This window comes from Rutidosis leptorrhynchoides, chromosome 3, assembly GCF_046630445.1.
Source record: "Rutidosis leptorrhynchoides isolate AG116_Rl617_1_P2 chromosome 3, CSIRO_AGI_Rlap_v1, whole genome shotgun sequence".
In the NCBI taxonomy this organism is placed as follows: Eukaryota; Viridiplantae; Streptophyta; class Magnoliopsida; order Asterales; family Asteraceae; genus Rutidosis; species Rutidosis leptorrhynchoides.
In genome coordinates this window covers 187935303-187961805 of record NC_092335.1, presented here as the reverse complement: position 1 = coordinate 187961805, position 26503 = coordinate 187935303, and the positions used below count along the sequence as shown (strand labels likewise).

The window sequence follows — 26503 nt, the reverse complement described above, 5'->3', positions numbered from 1 at the left end:
TGGTTTACACAATAACTATTTAAAATAATAAATTGCAAGCTCTTTTAAGAATATACATTCATCATCCCATCCTAGTTAACGAAATCATAACCAACACTCCATTTATCCTTATTGTTTATTTACTTTATTCTGATTTTATTTATTCGTATAACAATTATAATATAAAAAACCACCAACTCTCTTTTAATTTGCACAATCTGATAACTAGATTAAGTGGCTTCTAGAAAGACTGGTTAGACTTGGTTGTTGGATTTTCCAAACACTCTATTAACCAAAAGGATACTGCCTCTCCATAAAAGGTTTGCCTGAACACTTCTTGGATAATAAATTGTGTGAAACCCTTCATTAATTAGATCACCTAATGTGACATGCATCTCTTTCAATTCAGCCAGTTTAAAAGAACGACCATAGGTGATACTTTCCACTATTAACCTTGGGGTTAATATAGAGTGTTTACTTACGCTCTAACAATACAAATTATAAAATTTACCACACCGATGTAGCATGACTCTGAGCTCCATCATGGACCTAACAATACAACGTGCTTCTGTGGAGTTGTGCCCCACATCATCAAGGTAACCTTGTGAATCACAAAAAAGGTCGCAAGGAAACCTTGTGAACTAGTAAAGTTTACCAATTTATCGTTTTCGCCATTTTAAAAGAGTATATAAGATTTTATGAGATTTTATATATTTTTTCGGATAATATTTCAGCATATAAATATAATGAGCAAAAACACTTACTATCATCAAGCAAATCTTCCAACTTTTTTTCTCATTTTCAACAAAAATCTCAGAAAATGGATATTATGTCTACGTCATTCAATCTTACTAGAGGGGGATCCTATCTATAAATATCTAACACCATATTACATTGTCGAGATTATAGTATGTTTGAAGAGATGCCTCATGATTGGCTTATATCAGACAATCTTCCCATATATCTAGATGGCGTTCACGAGTTTTATTGAACTTTGAATATAACTGTCATTCATAGACAATTCAACTCCAGCTTGACGATATTCGCTATAATTGGGACCTAACAACATTCAATACATCGTTGGGCTTCCCACACGAATAACAATTTTACTCTTTTAGTTTTGATCCTATGAATTGGAGTGTAAAGTCTCATCTTACATATCACATTGACCTCCACATGGACGAAGTGATGCAAACAGTTGTTCAACCGTCATTTGTAGACATTTGCATTTCAGCTAAAGATATCACGTTTCATCATCTTATGAGTTATGTAAATGATATGTATAAGGTTATTCGTAGTAATATAATGTGCCTTGTATGTGAGAATGAATTTGATGCATTCTTGTTATTGAGGTCATTATGATGTTTTGATTCATAAATAGTACTAGATTTGACGTGGGCTACATCATTGCTAACAAAACGCATGATGCAATAGAACAGAGAGAGTAATGATTCAAACAAAGTTTCCGCCTTTCTTCGTGGTATTGGGTTTAATTGTTGTTGTTGTTGTTGTTGTTGTTGTTGTAAAGTTTCCGCCTTTCTTTCGCGTTTCTCCTGTCACCATCTCTACGCACGTGATCCCTTTTTGCACTTTTTCCTCTTCTCTCCTTTTTCATTTACACCATTTTTAACAACTTTTAAATACTCGATCATATATATTTAATTGTAAACATGTTTATCAGTTACGGGTTTATTTTAGCTATTTATTATTTTATTCACACACACACACACACACACACATAAAAGTTTACCAAAAATATACCCCTCTTTTAAGCCCCGACTCAATCCTTTTCTAACTTTTATATTTTTTTTTTCTTTTTCATACATATTCAATGTGAATGGTTTTCATCCGTTTTACTTAAATTTTCGAAACTCATCATTAAAACATAAATAAAAACTAAAAAATACAAGAAATCAAAAAAATAAAAGAAACCTAAGTTTTTTTTTTTTTTTTTTATATGAAAATACAATACTTGATAACCAAATTTTTTATTTTCAGTCATTTTAATTTGAATAATTGTTCAGCTTTATTTATAATTTTCTTATCAATCACTGATGTGCCAATGTTAATTATAAAAATACGGAATGAATCACTTTTAGTAATAACGTGCCGGGCCCGATTCCGTTGATTATTATATTGTTGCAAACATGTGTATCGGCAGGGACATGTTAGCCATGTGTTGACTTTGTCAACCCATCCAGCGGTCCCCGGTAGCCCACTGGAGCCTGGCGAAACACCATCACCCATTTTTCCACAGCATGCCAGGCCCGAGATTCGAACCTGCATTGTTATTGTTGCAATCTTCGCATGCGTGGGACCAAGGGATCATTTGGGCCCAGTAAGAATGGTTTTTGATCCAATTATTTGGAAAATCCTCATCTAGTGGGAATCGAACCCTCACCTCCCCTAAAGGAGAGTGAGTCATTCACCACTAGGCTATTGGCCCATTCTTCGTTGATTATTATATACTACTTGTCAACATCATGTCACATTCAAAAGCTACTATTTACATTTACATTTTCATTAAATCTACGTAAAGTAAATACAAACTAACAATTAATTAAATTTGTGCTAAACATGATATTTGGCTCTAACTTAAATATATAATACATAAGGATACGGATATACGGTAACATTTAAAATATGGGTAGGGATTTTTATATCACTAATTTTGTCCATATATTATCAAATATGTATTATGATATTGTACGTGCAACGTCTTAAGCATATTTTGTAGTGTATTTTGTAGTGTATGAATAAAATTTGCTAGACTAAGAACTTTATAATATGGATTTGAGAAACTCATTATAGTCTCGTTACCAATGATAAAGTTTTATATTTTGTGAACATTATTTTTGTGATAACTTATGAGTTTATTTATACGGATTGCCAGTTGTTTATTTTTTTTTTAGAACAGCGAATTTGGAATCACCCGAGGGGGACTTAACCACCCGTTGCGATCATCTCCTGTTTCGACTATGCCGATACAGTGATATTAACCCGCCCCCTATCGCTGCCCGGGAGTAAACCTTGAACCGATCCAAGGGCACGGCCAAGTAAAACCCCCTCCCCTTTACCCCCCAACACAATGTGGGAAAAGTGCCATGGGTGGATCCTTACATGGTAGGGATAGAATTGCATTAATTGTTGCCCTGGAGTGGAGTCGAACTCTTGACCTCAAGTGTGCTATTTTGTTAGCACATTACCGAATGAACTTTTTTTTCATGGGAAAGAATCTTTTTTAAAAAATTCCCATAACAATACGAAACATAGTATTCAAGATGATATCAGCTCCAAATCAAACACAAACGTGGTGGTCCAAATCACCTAAGCAGTCTCTCTCTATATAAATATATAAAAAAATACGTTATATAATTTGTATTTTTTTGTGTGATTTTGGTGACTATGGGTGGTGGGTATGCACTTGTTCTTTGGTGTGCAATTCTATCATCAACAACAATTGCGAATTCGTTATATGGTTTCGAGATGTGTAACGTATACGAAGGGAGTTGGGTTTACGATGAGTCGTATCCAATGTACGATTCAACGAAATGCCCACACATTCGAAAGGAATACGATTGCATCAAATATGGACGACCCGACTTAACTTACCTTAAGTTTAGATGGCAACCAACCCATTGCGACTTGCCAAGGTACACCATTCTTTTTAGTTTACATATATCAAACATCAATCAAATTAATCCTAATTTAAAGATGCATTGCTAATTATGAGATACACTTTAAGAATATATTTTGATCGAATCTTACTTTTTAATATATCAACTTTGTTATGCTTTGTTTGTTCATTGGTTGATTATGAAAACTATGTGTAATGATTGATGGGCTAATGGTGTTGCATTGAAGTTTGTAAAATTATTTTATCGAAGTTGGCGTATTATGTGTTTGGCTTTCTGAGGAACAAGAATATTTGTCCGTTGACTAATTGGTCTATTGTTAGACACATATAAACAAGACAAATTTACTATTCTCTCTATTAAAAGTTGTGTTTTGTTAGAACAATTTTAACGCGACGTCAGAGAGGTCCCGTCAGATGAGCTGGCGATGGGTGACGCCCCCTGACGCCTCTAGTGGGGCGTCAGTGAGTGTCAAAACGGAAAAAAGGGAGTGTCACAGACACGTGTCAGGTGCTGATTGGTCCAAAAAACAAACCGTTGGGCAACGGCTAGAATCCCATTTTTTGAGTTTTTTTATTTATTTAAATTATATATATATTTATATATATAAACCCATACACACTATCATTTTTAAGACACCTAAACTCATTTTTAACACACCTAAATTTAAAAGGCGTTCTCGTATGCGGATTCAACTATTTCTCCGAATATCGCAAGGTATTTCTAATTTCGATAATCATGATATTCCCGAGCATTTTAGATTTTTTAGGGAACGTTTCGATGCTATCGGTCGGCCGACTTTTAAAATCGTCTTATTAAATTTATGTAATAGTTAAATTTTATGTAATGGTTAAATTTATGACTTTTTAATATTTGTATATGTATTTTATTATATGTAATATATTTTGTATTCATAATAATAAAAAAAGGAAAAATAAAAAAAACTGGTGGGACCTATTTGACACTGGAGGGGGCGTCAGGGTTATTGAGTGTCAAATGCTGACATTGCCACGTCACAGGCAGATTGCACTTTTTGGCCAAAAAGTGAACAATCTGCATGTGACGTCACATGCAGGGTTATTCATGGTCTTAAAGACAATTCACTGAATTCAGGGCAGTTCTTATATGAATACTCCAATTAAACTCTTGTAATTGTAATTTGTAATATGAACTTATAATAGGAATATTAATTTTGTTATAATTATATACTGAAATACTGAATACTGAATGAATGTTAATATAATACATTTAACATTTGCCAACTAATCATGTTATGATTAAAAAAATAAATTCATTTATTAATATTATTATTGTTAACGGCAAAGACAAAATTATATTAAAGAACGCTCCTTAGCAAGGCGCTAAGAGAGAAATTAAAAAGGCATTTGAAGCCAAGAATTCAATTTGAAATTACTTGGCCTCGGTTTTTAAGCTAACGAAAAGAAAAAAAGCTTAATTACATAAAAAAAAAAAAAAAAATACTATGCCTACGAGTAATTCTTTGTTGATATTTGTGAATTAGTAATGTAATGTAATTTGTATTTTTCTTAAAAGATGCGGTATTATATATTCATATCGTTTAGTGGTTTAGAGATATAGTGTTTGATAAAACCATAATGCAAATGTTAGATCAGAAACATTCAAATTCTATGAGTATATGTATATGTGCATACGTGCATGAAAGATATTTGTTTGTTTTAATTAGTTACAATTTGATTGATGAATTATTTGCCTTTCTTATACGCATAGATTGACATATCACAAGATTCACGTGTATGTACGTTCATAATATTATCATTTTGATACATTCCTAAAATAAATACGATGTGGTGCTAATTAGAGTTGAATGTTTTCTGCCAACGAAACATTGCTTCAACGACATCCCCTTTACCTTGTGTGTTCGGGCTGGGGTTAGATTCATAATTATATAGCTATCTTATTTTATGTTGTAAAATTTTAACAACAAGAACATAGTTTGAATGATTTCAAACTTGTTTGCAAACTAAATAGATCATTCTAACTTAACTTTTAAAACACTTCAAGACCTGTAATATATCATAATGATATGTTAACTTAACAAGATATAACTTGGTTTTACAAAGAACACCTTAAAAACTGAATCTACATCGTCGGAGTGCAACCGGGGGCTGTTTTGGGTTGGATAATTAAAAACCATCTTGAACTTTGAATTGGAAGTTCATGTTCTGGAAAAATGATATTTCTTATGAATATGTTAACACATAAAAATTTCATGGTTTAACTCAAAGTGTAAGTATTTTTAGAAAAATGATCATTAAATGTTGTTTTTATGATGGAAAATGATTACTTTCATAAGTTTTACCAAAGTTTGACCTATATCCTATGATTTCGAATACAAACTAAGGTATTTTCAGTTCATATTCTTAAAATTTGACTCAATCCAAGGAAGTGGCAAGTTGAACCAACAAAAACGGAGTTGTAATGAAGAAACTACGACTAAAACAAGATTGGGTATCCGAAGCTAGTTTAGCTACGAAAATATTTGGAGATAAAGTAAATTAATCATATCTTTTCTAATTAATATGATATTTTATATATAATTACTTATGATTTGATTTTATATATTTCAGGACCACCCGTAAACAACACGAGAAGATTAATCATAAGACCTCATGATTGTACGCAACACGTCATTTGACAACACGGTACTTTATGTACGCAACACGTCATTTGACAACATGGTACCATGGGTCGAGATTAATTCTAATCAATACGAATACGATGGGGTCTTTATTTATTTTATTGAGCAACTAATTGTGGACCACTAACATCGGACTGCTAACTACGGACTAAGAAAATATTAAAAGTATTATAAGTATATATATATATATATATATATATATATATATATATATATATATATATATATATATATATATATATATATATATATATATATATATATATGTAACGATTACTTGAAAAGAAAATATGTTGATATATTTTATATATATATATATATATATATATATATATATATATATATATATATATATATATATATATATATGGTTAGGTTCGTGATATCTATCGGAGACCAAGTCGAGTTAAATACCTTCAAGGCAAAAGTGAGTATATAGTCCCACTTTTAAAATCTAAATATTTCGGGATGAGAATACATGCATTTTATGATTTACGTTATGGACACAAGTGATAAAAAAATATATTCTACGTTGAGTTGTACCACTGGCATACTTCCCTGTAGCTTGGTAACTACTATTTACATGTGGTATTGTAAACGCGAATCCTGTTGATAGATCTATCGGGCCTGACAACCCCAACCGGACTGGACGACCAGTATTCAACGGTTGCACAATACTTCGTTTCGGTGACTACACTTGGTACAGTGTAGTGAGATTTCATAATAAAGGGAATATGCGACGTTGATTAAATGTTAAGTATGGGTATCAAGTGCTCAACCACTTAGAATATTTTTATTAAAACGTTTATGTATATGAAATCTTGTGGTCTATATTTATAACGTTGCTAGCATTAAACCTATATCTCACCAACTTTATGTTGACGTTTAAAGCATGTTTATTCTCAGGTTCCTAGAAGTCTTCCGCTGTTTGAATATATGTTAGAGAAACCATGTGCATGGAGTCATACATGTTTTATTCGAGGAAGCATTGCATTCACAAAATCATCACCGTGTATTTATTTTGACTGCATTGTCAACGGAAGTATTCTTGTAAACTGTTATTTACGGTGATTGTCTATATGTAGAAATCATCAGATGTCGAAAACATTGAATTTTAAATATTCATTTATGGTATATCTTTTCAAAAGAATGCAATGTTTATAAAACGTATCATATAGAGGTCAAATGCCTCGCGATGTACTCATATGTTATTGTATTCGTCCCTATGGATTGGGTCGGGTCGTTTCACTGATGATATGGTTTACATATGATGAATTAAAAGTGGATTTCCATTCGTCTTTATGATGTGTGATGTGCAATTGTCGTTCTAATGTAGAACTTTTTATGGAGAATTGACGGAAACCAAAATGTTAGTGATAATTGATGGGTTAAATGGTGAACAATTACCTATGACTGGGGAAAAAGTGTGAAAATTTTTTAGAATCGATGACGGATCGATGTATTGTCTATGTGTTGTTTCCTGTTTAAAAGGAGTTTAACGGTAGATGGTATTGAACTGATGAGTTGTTATCCTTTTATCTTAGAACTCGGATAGAAAATGACTTGCGCAGTTTTTGAAATATGATTGACCGATGGTACTTACTTATGTGTGCAAGAGAAGAGTGTGATACTATGGTCAATTGTGTAGTAAATTGTCTGACTATTGTGCTGTATGATTGGAATTTAGTGAATTAGAGGAATATCTGTTGCATGTACTTAGAAATTTTTAAGAAAGATAACTGCATAAAAGAGATAGATGCTATGACAAAATGAGTAATTTGTTGATAACAGATGACATAGTGATTTGATATGGACCTTGATCTATGAAAGGACCGTGGAAATTGAGAATGCTGATTGTTAGAACTACGAACTTTGTGGTAACCATAATTATTATTGACGGTGTTTGTCATGAAAGTTAGTTATCCTTTACATCTTGTTAGAAACGGTGGTTGGTTTTAAATGATAAGAGTTTTGATTTGGTTATTGATATTGGTAAGTAAATTTGTTGATTTTGTTGATGAGAAAGACCCTGGTGGTGATTTAACCGACGATGTGTGTTGGAGTACTTGTGTATCGTACGTTTAACTAGCACTTAGATTAGAGAACAGTGGATGTGATTAGAACCCGTGACTTTATTTGTTTTGGTAGACCAGATTCCGAGGACGGAATCTCTTTAAGGGGGGTAGATTTGTAACATCCTTGAATCGGGCCTAGTTGAAATGGTCTATTTTGCCGTTGTGTGGTTTTATATGTTTTTATTTTAATTAACATTTATTGTTATTTGATGACGTGGTTAGGACCAGTTTGTGACAAGGGTCACAGAACAGGTTTGTTTATTTAATTTGGACTTCGTTTGGGTTGCCAAATTATGTACGAAAGATATCAGATAACTGATAAATACCCGTGTGTTGTGATGTATGAGTTTTAAGACTCATAAGTGTTTGGTGGGAGGGTTATTCTTCCATTTTCTAGAAAATTCCCCAAACCCACCCGTTCACTCACCTCTCCATCCTATCAAACCCTAATCTTCAAATCAAGGTCTTGAGCTCAATTAATCATAGCTTCTTGTTCTCTGTGATTTCGTGATCATTTTAAGGTAAGCTTCTCATAGATTCATGTAGTGATTCTTGCTCAAATTGGGTTTTTGTGTTAGTTTTTACAAAATGAGTAATTTCGGTTAAAATGGCTTGATTAAGTGTTGTTTGTGTTAAAATCTTGTGGGTTTATGATCCTAAGTGTTTAGTGTACAAGATGTGGTTGGTTTTGATGTCGAAAACGAGCTCTAGATCGAGTTTTGGTGAATTTAGCTTGAAGTCCGTAGCCTATGTTCAGTTTCTGAAGAAGATGAACACAGTCGGCCGACTGTCAGTCGACAGTCGACCGACCGACGTAGTGAACCGACCGATTGACGGACAACCGACCGACTGAGTATTGACTTTCGGTCGATTGTGGATATACCAAATGAATCGGCCGACTGGTAATGTCAGTCGACCGGTTGTGTCGACAGTCGACCGACTGTAAGAGTCAGTCGGCCGACTGAGTGTCCAGGGCAGAATATTTTACCAAAGTGTTGAGTTTTAGCCGTTATGCTGCCCGTTTGTATTTTGATGATCTTGATGTAAATTTTGAAAGTGCATAAGTGATAAGGAGAAAAATTTTAGCGGACAGTTTTTCTGACAAAAATTTTTATATTGTGTTATTTGGTGTTAACGGACAGAAACTAACTTGTGTATATGTTTTCTCAGGAGAAAAGGAGAAAGAGAAGGTTCAGTGATTAGATAGCTGAATACCTTCTCGTTTGTTGGTATTTGGTGAGTGGGACTAATTGGAGTATATAGTATATAGTAGCATGTTATATTATGACTGCCATGCTTGTTAGATATACTTATTGTTGTGGATAGTTGGTATATTGTGATGACTGCATGTTGGTTGATGCTTGTCTGCTGGAGCCCAGTGCGTCCCTATTGTGTGGTGGCCTCGGTAGGAGAGATCAACCTGCGGGTTGGGTTCCTCATGTGGTGGCCTAGACATCCGTGGTGTATATATATGTGAATGACGCGTCCGTCGCTTGTGGATTATGTATATACATACGGTGGTGGAGGAACTTCTGGTAAGCCCCAGTCCGATCAGCTGGTGGTTAATGGTTTGGCCGATCCGCCAGAGTCTCTGTAGACGGCACTTGGGTGATGTTTGTGTGTTAGACTAAGTGGCATGATTAGTATAACACTTATGTATACTATGGCCTGTAGTTAGTCGTACTCACTTAGCTTCGTGCTAATTCCCCTCCATCTCCTCCCTGCAGGTTGTTAGCTTTTGTAGATAGTGCTTTTGGGAGAAGACGGGCATGATGATGTTATGTTTGACAGGGTTAACTCTGATGTGGTCTTTTAGAATATGAACCGTGTACCTTTGAAAACATAATGTATTTACGTCTCTTCCTATTAATATGTAAATTGTTTTAATGACACGTGATATCGGTTTGTACAAATGTTGATATCGTAATTAATTAATATTATGCTTCCGCCACGTAAAAAAAAATAAAAAAATCAGCGGTGTCACAATATATATATATATATATATATATAGGGATCAAATGAGAACTTTTTTGTGTGAGAATCCCGAGAACTAAAAAATACACCGAAATTCGAGCAAAAAAGGGAAATTGGAGCAAAAAAAGGGAAATTCAAGCAAAAATGGGACACGGACGAACAAAAAAAGAGCAATTCGAGCAAAAAATGGGACAAGGGCGAACAAAAAAGTGATATTCGAACAAAAAAAAGGGTGAACAATTTTGTGTTCTACATTTTTGATAGTCGAACAAAAAAATGTAGAACACACGGGTAGTCGAACAAAAATGCTGATATTCGAAAAAAAATGTGTTCTACATTTTGAAATTCGAACAAAATTTTTTTTGCTCGACTATGAATTTTTGTTCGTCCGTGTTTTTTATTTTTGCTCGAATTTCTTTTTTTTGCTCGCCCGTACACCTTTTTTGCTCGAATTTCAGTGCATTTAGAGTGTTTTTGGAGTTCCTAGAGTTCTCACACTAAAAAGTTCTCACTGGATCCTCTCCCTATATATATGTATATATATGTATATATATGTATATATATGTATATATATATACATATACAATTACTCTCATTTCATATACATATCCCATTTCATATACAAATACACAAGCCACCAATTCAACATATTCCCAATCAATTTTCAAAACAAAAGATAAAAAATGGATGCTTATTTAACTATTGTCGATGAATCTTCGGATGACGACGATTTGTTATTAAAAGTTATGGGTGCGTACACCGAAGAGCTAGATCGAGAAGCTGACGAAGGCACAAGTGAAAGACCCCCACGAGCACCCCATATGTATGTTTCTAGAGATCGTGAAGGAGCTGGAAATAATCTATGGAAAGACTATTTTTATGAAATTCCTACGTATCTTCCTCACAAATTTAAGAGACGTTTTCGAATGTGCTCGTAATTATTCCTATGTATCATACAAGGTATATCCGAATCTATCTTAATCCTTTGTCCGAGCACTTTGATTTTTTTTAAACAAAGACCCGACGCTACTGGTCGCCAAGGTTTTAATATATACCAAAAGTGCACATCGGCATTACGCCAATTGGCATACGATACAGCAGGGGATATGTTCGATGAATATTTAAAAATGAGTGAGCAAACCTCATTAATGTGTTTAGACAACTTTTGTTTGTGTGTTACTGATTTGTACCAACAAGAATATCTACGAAAACCAACTGTGTACACGATATTCAACGAATATATGAACATCACGAAGAAAAACACGGTTTTATAGGAATGCTTAGAAGCATCGATTGCATGCACTGGAAATGGAAGAATTGTCATGTCGCATGGCAAGGACAATTCACGAGTGGTCATAAAAAAGCATCTATTATACTCGAAGCTGTAGCTTCGTATGATATGTGGATATGGTACCCCTATTTTGGTGTAGCAGGTTCCAACAACGATATAAATGTGTTAAACTGATCACCTTTATTTGATTATATTAAAAACGGTACTGCTCCAGCTGCACCATTTTCCGTAAATGGTCATGAGTACACACACGGTTATTATCTCGCTGATGATATTTATCCAGATTGGGCTACACTAATTAAGGCATTTTCATCCCCAACAGACGAGCAGCTTCAAAGTTTACACGGTTTCAAGAAAGTTCACGAAAGGATGTCGAGCGCACATTCGGTGTTCTTCAAGGTAGATTCAATATATTACGTGTGCCTGAACGAGCTTGGAAAGACAAAAAAATGTCCCGCATATTATATGCTTGTGTTCTATTGCATAATATGATCCAAGAGGATAACGGTTTTGCTATAATTTCACTCGATGAAGAGTATCTAAGAGCGCCAGAAAACCAACCGGCTTATGTTAGGAATCAAAATAGTGATCGTGCAATACGAGCTAGGGAAATGCGCGACAAAGATGTGCACAATGCACTTCGTCAAGACTCAACTGAGCATATATGGAATCTTCCACCAAATTTCCGACGCACTAACTAGTTTTTTTTATGATTGTAATCTTTTATTTTTAGGAGTTTTTAATTATCGTAATCTTTTATTTCTAGGACTTTATAAAAATAAGGTAATTTAGGACTTTTTATAATGTAATCGTATTACTAATATTAATTGTAGTGTGTTTTATAAAAATTTATTTCTTTTAATACTTACAAAATAATAATATAACTAATTAAACAAAATAAATTAAAATCAAGAAAAATGAAAGAAAAGTGAAAAAGAAATTAAAAATACCATACCACTACCCAGCAACACGCCACTAAGTATGCCACCCATTAGCCAGCTGTTTACTAGCACGCCCATTAAGCACCACACACCCACCAACACTCCAGCACGCCAGACATTGTTAAAAATGGTCTTAAAGATTATTAATGCAATTAACATTTTTTATGTATGCATCAACTAAAAATTTAAGAATTAAGTAAATTACAAATTTATTAAATGCAACTTAATATGTATCAATCACGAGGTACATGTTAGTAATCTTTTTTCATAACACCACTCACAATCATGACGCTCTTGCTTCACATCACACACCACCACATCTGCTTTTTCTTTATATTTCAACCTCATCACATGATCATCACATATCACTATCAATTATGACATACGTCGTCTTTATTAAATAGCCCCACAATTAATTACTCCGTATTATTATTATTAATTTTATTATTAGCTTTTAGTTATTATTATTATTATTATTATTATTATTATTATTATTATTATTATTATCGTCATTATTATTATTATTATTATTATTATTATTATTATTATTATTATTATTATTATTATTATTATTATTATTATTATTATTATTATTATTATTATTATTATTAAAACTAAAACGTTACATTTCATAAATTAAAATTAGAACGCTACATTAATTAATTAAAGAAGGCATAATTAAACTAAAGTGCACCAAAACATTAAAATAAACAACGACGACATAAGATAAAACTATCCTAAGTCGGAATCATCAAACACATTTTGGTATTTCTTATTGATCTTCGATCAAGCTTTCATCACCAACTCGTATTGTTTGGGAGCCAACTCGTATTGACTTTTAGTTGTTTCAAGTTGAACGTTTGTTTGGTTTGATTTTTTTGGTTAATTTTTTTGGCATTTTGGGAGTTGGTGAAAATGTTATATGTATGGTAATGATGCGCATACCTGCACATCTATTGCTCAATATCAGATTAGCGCGCATCGCCCTAAACAACCGCGCAGGATCATACCCGTTTTGATATATAAACGTTGGTCGCACGGTTTAAATGTGGCGCCAACTAAATAGGCATGAGCAAAGCTGACAGTGTACTATGGCGACACTAAAGAAGAAAAAAACACTTGTGGCAGGACGGTACGACCCTGGCATGGCATAACGGCCAGAAAAGAACAACATGTTATAAAGGGGACATCATTAAGATAATTGCAGCACTTTTACAGCTTTTTGAAATAAAAGGACAGAGACAATACTGAAGGTATTTCGTATGCCCGAGAGACATATTAAATTAACGTGGCTAACATGTTATGATCCAAGTCGGGTCATACCCAATAACAAACTTACCGACACCTTATTCGTATTTGATCTTAACGAATGGATCGTTGATTAAATTACGTGACACTTGGATTTTAGAAAATCGGTTTTCTGAAATATTATCACTTGAGATAAATTATTTGGATAATTTATATATAATTATTTATAGGTTTAAATGATTATATTGTGTTATATTTTATAAAAGGTTATAAAATAAATTATGTAAGTAACAAAACTATTACTTAAGTTTATAAACTTAAGTTTTATTAGGTTTTATAAACTTTCTAGCATGCTAATTTAATATTAGTAAGTGGTAGTTTTGAGGGACACAAAGCAAGACCCATGCTTATTCCCTTGTTACTTTAAACATCACAAGTCTCAAGTATATGCATGCATGTGATAAGAACCAAGCTTTGACTCATTTTGTAGTGAAGTAAAAAGAACAAAAACTGCATTCTGCAGCTGCCCAAAACCGTGGGGTTTGAGGCTCCAAACAAAGTTCTTCAAGCTCATTTTGCAAGCAAATTTCAAGTGCAAAGAAATCCTAACTAATAGTAAGGGTGTTGGTGCATAGTTTGGGGTATTATCTCTTGAGGTTTCATGCTTTTGGAACTTGCATTCATCATCATTTCTTGAGAGCTGCTGTCCAGAATTTTGGGTACATAAAAGTGGGTTTCAAGCTAGATTAACAAGAGTGTTGAGGTTACAAAGTCTAGCTAACTTAGGGGTGGTGTTGGAGGATCAAAAGCTTGGAGCTTTAACTCACTTGTTCATCATATCCTTGTGTTAAACAACCCTCAACTAGCTTGAGGAGGTAAATGCAAATCTTCTCCTCTTGTTCTTAAATTTGTAGGCATAATTTCAAGACTTGATATTACATGGAATTCAATTACAAATGGTTTAACATATAAACTTGTTTTCTTAATAATTATGCTTCCGCTTGTTACAACTCTAAATGAATTGGTTTCATGATTAAGTTAACATTGAGAAACTTGTTATTATGTTGAATTCCATCAATGGTATCTAGAGCCGGAGTCTATGGATTATGCTTCTTATATATGGTCTTTAAAACCCATCAACTTTGCATTCTACTAACATGCATGAAAGTAAAATGCAAAATTAATGGATTTGGGAGGGTTTCTCATTATGGCCGAATTTGGAGGGTTCCAAAAGTGGTTTTGGGTTTGCTATTTGGTTCATATTTGTTGATATATTGATGTTCACAATCATAGCCAAGACCTTGTGTTTGAATGAATATTTATTTGGTTGATTTGTTAATCTTTCCATGTGGTTGTTATATTCATTCATTTGGTTTGTAAAATTAATTATTTCATTTGGTATGTAATATTAATTTTGGTTATGTAATTTATTTTATATTTGGCATGTAAAATAGATTAGGTTGTATTTTCATTTTCTAGACAAAATGTATTAGGATATATTTTGTAACAAGATGAAGATGCATGAAGATCACAAGGAAGAACACAAGGAGCATGTGGATGCAAAGTTAAGTGGGAGGTTAAAACCTCTTACTTTGTGTTTTACCCATTGACCGGTGGCATTTTGTTTTCGGCTAAACAAAATGTCCACCAAAAGGCTTGATTGTGAACATTTGTTTTGCATGCGTGGTTGTTTTAATCTCTTGTATGATTGTGGATTGTGTATGTTATTACAACAAGTTATTACACAAGTTAACAACAAGCAAAACTACAATTTAATTGGTTAAATTACACATTATTAACAACATGCAAAATGACAATTTAAATGGTTAAATTGAAATGGCAATAGGATTATAATAATTGGTTATTAAAACACATATAAAATGGTTTATATCAATGTAATGTAATTGGCATTATTACATGAAAATGGATTTCAAATGAACCATACACTAAATGCATGTTGGTGTATGGCATAAAAGTTTTCTCAAACTAGAATTAATGAAAACTTAAATCCCTTTTACTAACAAGGTAAACAAGTTTAACGCCACCCTATTGTGTGACACTTAAAAGTATTAGGTAACTCATGATGGGATAAAGGTCACCTAACCGTTATGAGCAAACTAATATGATTAAGGTAAATCTTGCATGCTTGTGGGATAAAGGTCACCTAACCACTTGTATGTTAAATTTACAAGTCTATACAAGTAGGACGACTTGATTTGGGAATCATGAACTTAGGGTCACCGAAGCATGAGAAACAAATAGGCGTTGATGGGATAAATATGCCATGCAAAAGGATTGCATGATCCCATACTCTAGAAGTTGCAAATGGATTGCAATTGTCATTTATTGACTACCTAGCTAAATCAAATTGCGGGATAAAGGTCACCTAACCGAAATTTGGTTTACCGTTGGATTCTAGAATTTAATAATTCAATTTGATTTAAAGGGTATTGAATGTTAAATTAAAATCGATACTTAAACGAACTTTGTTAATTTTGTAGATGGCCGCCAATAACAACAACAACATTCCAAACGCACCACTTAACTTAAACCACCTATCATTAAGGTCTCTCTTAGAGAAAGACAAACTCAACCATACTAACTTTATGGATTGGTTCCGCAATCTTTGGATTGTCCTCAAACAAGAGGATAAAATGTATGTGCTTGAGGACCCCATTCCCGATCAACCGGATGAGAATGATGTGGAGGCAATGGCCTCTTACGATAAGTATTGCCACGACTCCCTTCAAGTCTCATGCTTAATGCTTGGGACTATGATACCCGAACTCCAAAAGGATTTCGAGCACCATAGTGCATACGACATGATAACGCAATTGAAGGAGATGTTTCTCCAACAAGCGCGTGTCGAGCGCTTCGAAACGGTTCGGGCGCTTCATGCTTGTCGTATGGATGATACCCAATCGGTTTCATCTTATGTACTCAAGATGAAAAGCCTTATCGATCGTGCTAACCGACTTAACCTAAACATATCCAATGAGTTAGCCACCGATCTTATCCTTAACTCCCTATCAAAAAGGTTTGATCAATTTGTAATTAATTACAATATGAATGGGATGGATAAGAGCATAGGTGAGCTTCACGGTATGCTTAGAACGACCGAAACTAGCATGGGTAAAAGGGCTTTACCCGTGTTGACAATTGATCAAGGTGGGTCCAAAGGTAAGACCTCTAAGCCAAAGGTGGCTAAGAGAAAAGGACCCGCTTACCAAGGCAAAGGGAAGGGGAAGATGGTTACCCCAACCATCAACAAGGCTAAGAAGCAAAAGGTAGCCGAAAAGGCAAACCCCAAGGAAGACCAATGTTTCGGTTGCGGTGAGACAGGTCATTGGAAACGAAACTGTCCGGTCTACCTTAAGGAGTTGAAGGAGAAGAGGGATGCGGGGCAATCCTCAGGTAATATATATATGGTATATATAGAGCTTAGCATTACTTCTTCTAATACATGGGTATTAGACACTGGATGTGGAACTCACATTTGCAATTCTTTGCAGGGGTTCAAAAGAAGTAGCAAGCAAACGGGAACATCAAGTCTCTACATGGGTAATGGAGCCAAAGTGCAAGTGAAGGCTCAAGGAGACTTTGTGTTAAAGTTTCCAAGTGGTTTGGAACTTATTTTGAAAGATGTTTTGTATGCACCCGACTTATGTCGAAACATTATTTCTATTTCCCGTTTGAAACAATGTGGTTTTAATCTTAATTTTGTTAATGATGATATCCATATTTATTTAGATAATATATTCTATTTCAAGGCTTCACCTTCAAATGGAATTTATGAATTGGTTCATGATGACACATCATCTAGTAGCTCAATGTACCATACAAGCACCAAGAAACTCAAAAAGGATTTGAGTGATTCCTACTTATGGCATTGTCGCCTTGGTCACATAAACAAGAACCGAATACATACACTTCAAAAGAATGGACTTTTGAAATCAAATGAAATGGATTCGTTTGAAGTATGCGAATCTTGTTTACAAGGCAAGATGACTAAAGCACCTTTCAAAGGGACCTATGAAAGGGCTAAAGATTTATTGGGATTAATACATTCGGATGTATGTGGACCCTTTAAACCCATGACTAGGAATGGTGAAAGATACTTTGTTACTTTCATTGATGACTTTAGTCGTTTCGGATATGTCTACTTATTAAGACACAAGGACGAAACGTTTGAAGCATTCAAAGAATATCAAAACGAAGTACAAAATCAACTCAATAGGACAATTAAGGTACTTCGTACCGATAGAGGAGGTGAATACCTAAGCGATGCCTTCCAAGATCATCTTAGGAGTTGTGGGATCATCTCACAACTTACTCCACCCGGAACACCCCAACTTAATGGAGTTTCCGAAAGGAGGAACCGAACCCTAATGGATATGGTTCGATCTATGATGGCAAGAAGCTCGTTGCCTCTATCATTTTGGGGTTATTGTCTAAGCTCCGCGGCTCGTATTTTAAATATGGCCCCAACCAAGAAAGTGGAACGAACTCCTCACGAGATGTGGTTTGGTAAACCTCCATCTCTATCATACTTAAAGGTATGGGGATGTGAAGCTTATCCTAAGCGTTACGTCCCTAATAAGTTGAATGCTCGATCCACGAAGTGTATCTTCATAGGATATCCCAAGTATGATATGGGATACTATTTCTATGATCCATCCGAGCAGAATGTATTTGTTGCTCGGAAGGCGGAATTCCTTGAAACTAAGTTCCTAATGGAAGGAAATAGTGAAAGGAAGATAGATCTTGAAGAGGCTCAAGATCAAGTAGATGATACACAATTGGTTGACACTAGCACTCAACATGAAAATGTTGATAGTGATCAAATGGATGATCAAAATACACAAGGCATTCGTAGATCTGGTAGGATTAGCAATCCTCCTGAGAGATATGGGTTTCTCATAGATGGTTGCTATACGGTTGATTTGGATGAACCGACAAACTACAAAGATGCTTTATCAAGGATTGATAAAGATAAATGGCAGGAAGCCATGAACGCCGAGATGCAATCCATGTATGAAAACCAAGTGTGGGAACTTGTTGAGCAACCTCCTAGCTCTAAGCTAGTTGATTGCAAATGGCTTTTCAAAATGAAAACCGACATACATGGAAACTTGGATACATATAAAGCTAGACTTGTAGCAAAAGGTTTCACTCAAACTCAAGGGGTTGATTATGATGAAACTTTCTCGCCAGTGGCAATGCTAAAGTCTATTAGGATATTATTTGCCATTGCTGCTCACTACGACTATGAAATATGGCAAATGGATGTCAAAACCGCTTTCCTAAATGGATATCTTATGGAAGATGTCTATATGGTCCAGCCTGAAGGTTTTGTTGATCCAAAATATCCTAAAAAGGTATGCAAGTTAAAGAAGTCAATCTACGGATTGAAACAAGCATCTAGAATGTGGAATCATCGTTTTAATGAGGAAGCCGAGAAATTTGGCTTCATTAAAAATGGTGATGAAGCTTGTGTATATAAGAAAGCTAGTGGGAGCATTATCATGTTCCTTGTACTATATGTGGATGATATATTATTATTTGGGAATGATATTACCACAATGCAAGGAGTCAAAACTTGGCTAAAGAGTTGCTTCTCCATTAAGGATCTTGGAGATGCACAATACATATTGGGGATAGGGATCTATAGGAATAGATCCAAGAGATTGATAGGTTTAAGTCAAAGTACATACATTGATAAAGTCTTGAAAAGGTTCAAGATGGAAAACTCTAAGAGAGGTTTGGTACCTATTCAAAAGGGAACCGTTCTCAGTTCATCTCAGTGTCCTACCACGAAAGATGAACAAGAGAGAATGAAGAAAGTCCCATACGCATCTGCTATTGGGTCTATCATGTATGCAATGATATGTACTAGACCGGATGTGTCATGCGCTCTAAGCTTGACAAGTAGATACCAGAACAACCCAGGAAATTGTCATTGGATTGCTGTTAAAAGCATATTGAAATACCTTAGGAGGACTAAGGATATGTTTCTAATATATGGGTCTGGTGAGGAGGAACTCGCTGTAAAAGGTTACGTGGACGCGAGTTTCCAAACTGATCGAGATGACTCTCGATCACAATCCGGTTATGTCTTCATGTTAAATGGTGGTGCGGTCTCTTGGAAGAGTTCGAAACAGGAGGTTGTTGCGTTATCCACTACAGAGTCGGAGTACATTGCCGCCTCACTGGCAGCTCAGGAAGCTGCATGGATGAAGAAATTCATCGACGACTTAGGAGTGGTCCCTTCCATTCAGGACCCTCTTGAGATCTTTTGTGACAACGAGGGTGCGATTGCTCAAATCAAAGAACCTCGTGCTCATCAAAAGACTCGTCACATTGAGCGGAGATTCAACTACATCAGGGATGAGGTTGAAAAAGGAAAGATATGTATTCACAAAGTTCACACAGATCAAAATGTTGCGGATCCACTCACGAAGCTTTTATATGGGCCAAAACATGAGGGACATGTTTGTGCATTAGGGCTTCGATATTCTAGTGATTGGATATGATCTATTTTATGTATTGTACCGGAACGAAATTATTCAAACTCATTAATATAACTATGGTGTTAATTTATTTGAGTTATGTTCCTATTTTGCATATTTCATCCATGAATAAGTAATTATTCTAAATTTCCGTAGTCGATTACATTTGTGGGAACAAGTGTGAGGTTAAGACTATTATGAACTCGGATTGGTATACATTCATAGGTTGAATGTGGGGCAAGGTTGCAACCAAGGTTCATAGATATTTGTGGGAAAAAAAATATTGGAAGACCCGCTCTCAAGAATTACTGTATAGAGCCTTTGTGGGTGATCACATGTAATCTTGAGTAAAGGCGAATATCATTGTATCCTCTGACCTGAGATACATATTGGGTTCGGATATTCACCAAATACTGTGCCTTGATTCTTTCCTTCGCTATTCTGAAACATGGTAGTACATAAGGAAGAACTCAGGTATATTACAAAGTGTATATCTAGGACGTATGTAGTCAAGATGGAATTTGTCCCTCTTATTCGTTGAGAGTCAGATGTCTAAGGCCTGAAAAGTTAAATCTATAAGAGAGTGATCACTCTGTATCTCTTGGATTTAACATGACATCTAGGACGAAAGGAAATAATGAAAGATTCACCTAATCATATTCGAAATGGGAACTCGAAAGGGATGATGTTATTGAATGGCACAAAGTCATAACATATTAGGGGTGATGGACGGTGTGTTAGGCTGTATCCATCACTTGCATTAATTTCTTATGTTTCTCGTGCAAGTGGGAGATTGAAGGTATTTCATATGCCCGAGAGACATATTAAATTAACGTGGCTAACATGTTATGATCCAAGTCGGGTCATACCCAATAACAAACTTACCGACACCTTATTCGTATTTGATCTTAACGAATGGATCGTTGATTAAATTACGTGACACTTGGATTTTAGAAAATCGGTTTTCTGAAATATTATCACTTGAGATAAATTATTTGGATAATTTATATATAATTATTTATAGGTTTAAATGATTATATTGTGTTATATTTTATAAAAGGTTATAAAATAAATTATGTAAGTAACAAAACTATTACTTAAGTTTATAAACTTAAGTTTTATTAGGTTTTATAAACTTTCTAGCATGCTAATTTAATATTAGTAAGTGGTAGTTTTGAGGGACACAAAGCAAGACCCATGCTTATTCCCTTGTTACTTTAAACATCACAAGTCTCAAGTATATGCATGCATGTGATAAGAACCAAGCTTTGACTCATTTTGTAGTGAAGTAAAAAGAACAAAAACTGCATTCTGCAGCTGCCCAAAACCGTGGGGTTTGAGGCTCCAAACAAAGTTCTTCAAGCTCATTTTGCAAGCAAATTTCAAGTGCAAAGAAATCCTAACTAATAGTAAGGGTGTTGGTGCATAGTTTGGGGTATTATCTCTTGAGGTTTCATGCTTTTGGAACTTGCATTCATCATCATTTCTTGAGAGCTGCTGTCCAGAATTTTGGGTACATAAAAGTGGGTTTCAAGCTAGATTAACAAGAGTGTTGAGGTTACAAAGTCTAGCTAACTTAGGGGTGGTGTTGGAGGATCAAAAGCTTGGAGCTTTAACTCACTTGTTCATCATATCCTTGTGTTAAACAACCCTCAACTAGCTTGAGGAGGTAAATGCAAATCTTCTCCTCTTGTTCTTAAATTTGTAGGCATAATTTCAAGACTTGATATTACATGGAATTCAATTACAAATGGTTTAACATATAAACTTGTTTTCTTAATAATTATGCTTCCGCTTGTTACAACTCTAAATGAATTGGTTTCATGATTAAGTTAACATTGAGAAACTTGTTATTATGTTGAATTCCATCAAATACAACGTGGCACCAACATATCCTTTTGTCCCCTTACGTGGCACTAAGGGACAAAAGCATACGAGTATAAATAGAAGTAACTTGAAAAAGAAATAAACAACACAACTCTGGAATTACATTCCATTTCACCAACAAAACACTCTCGATCATATCACACTCTAGCTAACCTGCGTGACCAGAATAGCTCTCTTAAACACTCTGCGATTTCAGGTGGTGCACTCGACGTAAATCCAAACATCGCCCTCGGGCCATCAATTCCAGTTAACCTGAATGATGGTGGGTTACGTTTAACCACCCTTTATGAGATCATCATCTCGTATGAGGGTTATTCACGGTACTCCAGACCAGAGAGTTAAACTCAAAAAAACCCTTAAACCCGGCCCTTATTTGTTGATCTCGCATGAACCGAACCCCTTGAACCATTTTATGTTTGATCATATGGAAATTGTAGAGGTGAAGTGTATAAAATGAATAGAAAATGTAGAGGTGAAAGTGTATGAAAATTGTATAGATGAAAGTCTATAAGATGAATGTTGGTTTGAATTGGTTTATATAATCTATTAAATTGAATTTTTTTAGTTAAGAACTACCTGTTAGGTGTCTAACGGTTAAAATGTCGTTGGATTTTAACTTTTAGCTTCGTGATCACTTGTGTTATGATATGAAAATAAGTGCAAACACAATCCAGAGTCCCCTCGAACGATAGCTGGGTCCACTCATCAATAGGTAACACCGAGGGTGCGCCATGTCGCTGCGTGAGATCGGGGTGCGCCCATTGCACCGGCCACCACATTGGGGCTATAGCCTAGCTCTTGGTGATAGAATGAGTTCCAATTAGAATTGGATACATACATTTGTTTTTTTCCATGACCGATGTGGCACTTTGATTTGCACCCTTACACTTAGTTGTAATTATCTAAAAACTTTAAAAATGTGAAATTGTAGAATGATTATTGTTTTCTCTAATTCAGATTTGACGCTATAAAATTCTTAACGAAAATGAGGGGAAAGAAGATCATGTATATTGGCGATTCAATAAGCGTAAATCAATGGCAATCCATGGTCTGCCTTCTTCATGCTGCGTTGCCTCCTCAAGCAAATATAGCTGAAAAAACTGTTGACCAAACTACAACTGTCACATTTCAGGTAAATATCACTTCATTTTCCTTGTTAACACGTATTTATGTTCTGTTTCACAAGAAGTAAACTTTTTAAGAAGTTAAATATATTAGAATGTGAATTTATAGGAATATGGAGTTTCGGTCTCAGTTTTTTTGTCTCATTACTTGGTTGACATTAAGGTTGAGAAAGTTGGTCGTGTTTTAAAACTTGATTCCATAACAAGCGGAGATGTATGGAAACATAACGACGTTTTGATCTTTAATACGTGGCTTTGGTGGTATCGGCGAGGAGAAAAACAGCCGTAAGTATTTATTAGCTTTTGTAACCCGGTTATGATATATATACAATGACTTATTGTTTTGATGCAGATGGGATTATATCCAAATTGGCAAGAGTATAATGAAGGACATAGATCGGATGAAAGCTTTTCGCATTGCGTTAGAGACTTGGGGTAATTGGGTCAATTTAGATGTCAACATCGAGAAAACTAGGGTGTTTTTTCAAGGAGTCTCTCCGTCTCATTACAAGTAACGTTTTACTTACTTAACTACCACACGTTCTTTATATACGTTTTAGGCCCGTTCTGTGACTGATCTAGATATACTTTTTTACGCGGTAATTTTTTTAGAATGCTAAACGTAGCTTTAAGGGCAACCTTTAATTATTTATTGCAAAATGTTAATTTTCATATTATAACGTAATTTTCATACTTGAATTCATGGAATTCTTTTATATTGAAAAGATTAATTTTGCAATTAATGCTTAACTATAGCCCTAAATGCTATGGACTATGGTTATCATTTCCCATTTTTTTTTTTTTTTTGTTTGGGTGCACACATAGATGAAGCAAGTTAGCCACTTCACATGTAATTACACTGAACATAAAAAATTTGTGGACTGCTCAAAAAGCCCTTACCTAAATCAACTCGTTTACAAGTACTGTTTGTTGCAGTTTTCAACTTGAGTTTCATTTTAATGACTTTTTGCATCAAATTACTAACTATGAAAGTCGAAAATTGTTCAGAGGAGAAGATTGGAACAAGACAGGGGTGACAGATTGTGCGAAAGAAGTACGTCCAATTGAAGGATCGACTTACCTAGGAGGCATACCAACTGCGGAAACAGTGGTTGAACAAGTTTTAAGTGGCATTAAAAAGCTAGTATCATTGTTGAACATAACAAGATTGTCACAATTGAGAAAAGATGCACATCCAAGTTGTTTTAATGTTTTCAATGCAATGGATTGCACGCATTGGTGTGTTGCTGGCCTTCCTGACACATGGAATCAACTTCTGTCTGTTGCTCTTAATTAAACACAAATTTTGGATGGTTATACATCAAAAGTTTAAACAGTTTTTGGGCAAGTTATTATTGATTTAAATTCATATGTATTCGATTATGGTGAGCCCCATTTATATACTTCATATATAAGAAAAAGTAACATAGTGTCCAATAAGAATGTTGGGCCAATAACACGGTTTTAAAAGAGCGTATAGGATTAAAATGGAATATAGTAAAGTGTTGTTTCATTGGTGGTAACTTGATTTTTCATAAGGCAGGACAGAGGTTCGACTTTCATGTGCTGCAAAAATATTTCTCTTTGTGGTTAGACACGCATTCCATAGGCCTTGGAGGTTTCAGACGTCCATTCGCATGCGTTTGAGCCTCACTTGAGGAGATTTTACCACACGCGATGCTTGTATGAATTTATCGTGTGGATTTCCTCATGAGGGGCGGTAAGATTATATTGGTTCGTCCAGGCAAACGATCGGGTGGGTGGGTTCTGATACCGTTTTTCAAACGTATCATTGACTCCGAACCGCCGCTAAGAAAATGTAATATAGTACATAATTTTTTATTGGACCAAAGTGCAAGTCATGAATAGTGTTAAGTGTCACCCAAAACATACAGTCGTTATGTTTATTTTGTAGCACATTTTCTATGCATGTTTATTATTCGTTTTAGATTACTTGTCACACTCTTTCAACTTCCAACTAGTACTCCTTTCGTATTAAAATAATTGTCCACCTTACTATTTAGGAGGAGGCTTTGTCTCCGGCGTGGTGTGGGAGGAAGTGGCAGGGGTAGCCTCAGTAGGAGGAGGCTGTGTCTCCATTTCGTGTGAGGACAGGTGGAATGATCAGGAGAAGAGATTCGGTGGAGGTTCGAGAAAATCGTAGGATGGTGGTTGAGTGGGGGTCATGGAACCGAAAGTGAAAGATGTCTCATCAAAGGCGACATGCCGGGAGAGAATGATATTGTTAGTAGTTAGATCAAGGCAACGATAGCCGCGAGATTAGTGGGGTAACCGAGGAATATACATGGAGAGAAGCGAGGAGCGAGTTTGTTGATGGTGGGAAGATGAGGATACCAAAGGCAACCAAAGACGTGAAAGGTAGTGTAATTGGGTTTTTGGTTATATAAGCGAGTGTGTGGATGTCATGGTTAATAGCGAATGATGGAAGAATATTTAGTAGGTAGGTATCCATGTGAAGGGCTTTAACCCAGTAGGTAGGTGGGAGGTGGGCTTGAAACAGTAGAGTACGGATTTGGTTTTAGATGGTTCGTAACATGTGTTCGGATTTCCCGTTTTGTTGAGAAGTGTGACGGCACGAGAAGCGAAACTGAATGCCATTGGTTTGAAGCAGTTAGTGAAAGGAAGTGTTGTCCAATTCACCGCCGTTGTCACATTGAAAAGCTTTAATTTCTTTGTTAAATTGGATGCGTACAAAAGAGCGAAATTGTATAAATGTGTTAAGTGCGTCAGATATGTTACGTAATGGAAATACCCATACATAATGCGAATAATGGTCAAGAAAAATAATATACTCCCTCCGTCTCACTTGAAGTGTCCACAATTCCATTTTAGGTGTCCCATTACAAGTGTCCACTTTATATTTCAACCAATGAGAAGATGTTATTCTGGAGAGAGAAGAATTCTGATTGGTGGAGAATGAAGTTAGTAGGATTTCCTAAAACTGTGTGCAAAAATTAAGTAGACACTTGTAATGAGACGGATGGAGTAATACTTTAAACCACTAAGAATAGTAACAGAAAACGGTAGTCGCACGTGTTTTCCAAGCTGACAAGCATGGAAAAGAACGGGGGACGAAGTTTTATTACAAATAATATCTTTATTAGAAATAAGTCTCCAAAATACATCATGTCTGGGATGC

At 35.1% G+C, this 26503-nt stretch overlaps 1 protein-coding gene across 1 annotated transcript; it reads left to right on the top strand.

The window, feature by feature from the left end:
• The first annotated feature begins 3384 nt into the window (after positions 1 to 3384).
• LOC139900696 (protein trichome birefringence-like 38) lies at positions 3385 to 24640 on the top strand. The gene is made up of 5 exons (XM_071883455.1): positions 3385 to 3632; positions 23177 to 23351; positions 23453 to 23628; positions 23696 to 23854; positions 24352 to 24640. Exons 1-5 carry the CDS (start codon positions 3385 to 3387, stop codon positions 24638 to 24640), a joined length of 1047 nt encoding a protein of 348 aa, XP_071739556.1.
• Positions 24641 to 26503: the final 1863 nt, after the last annotated feature.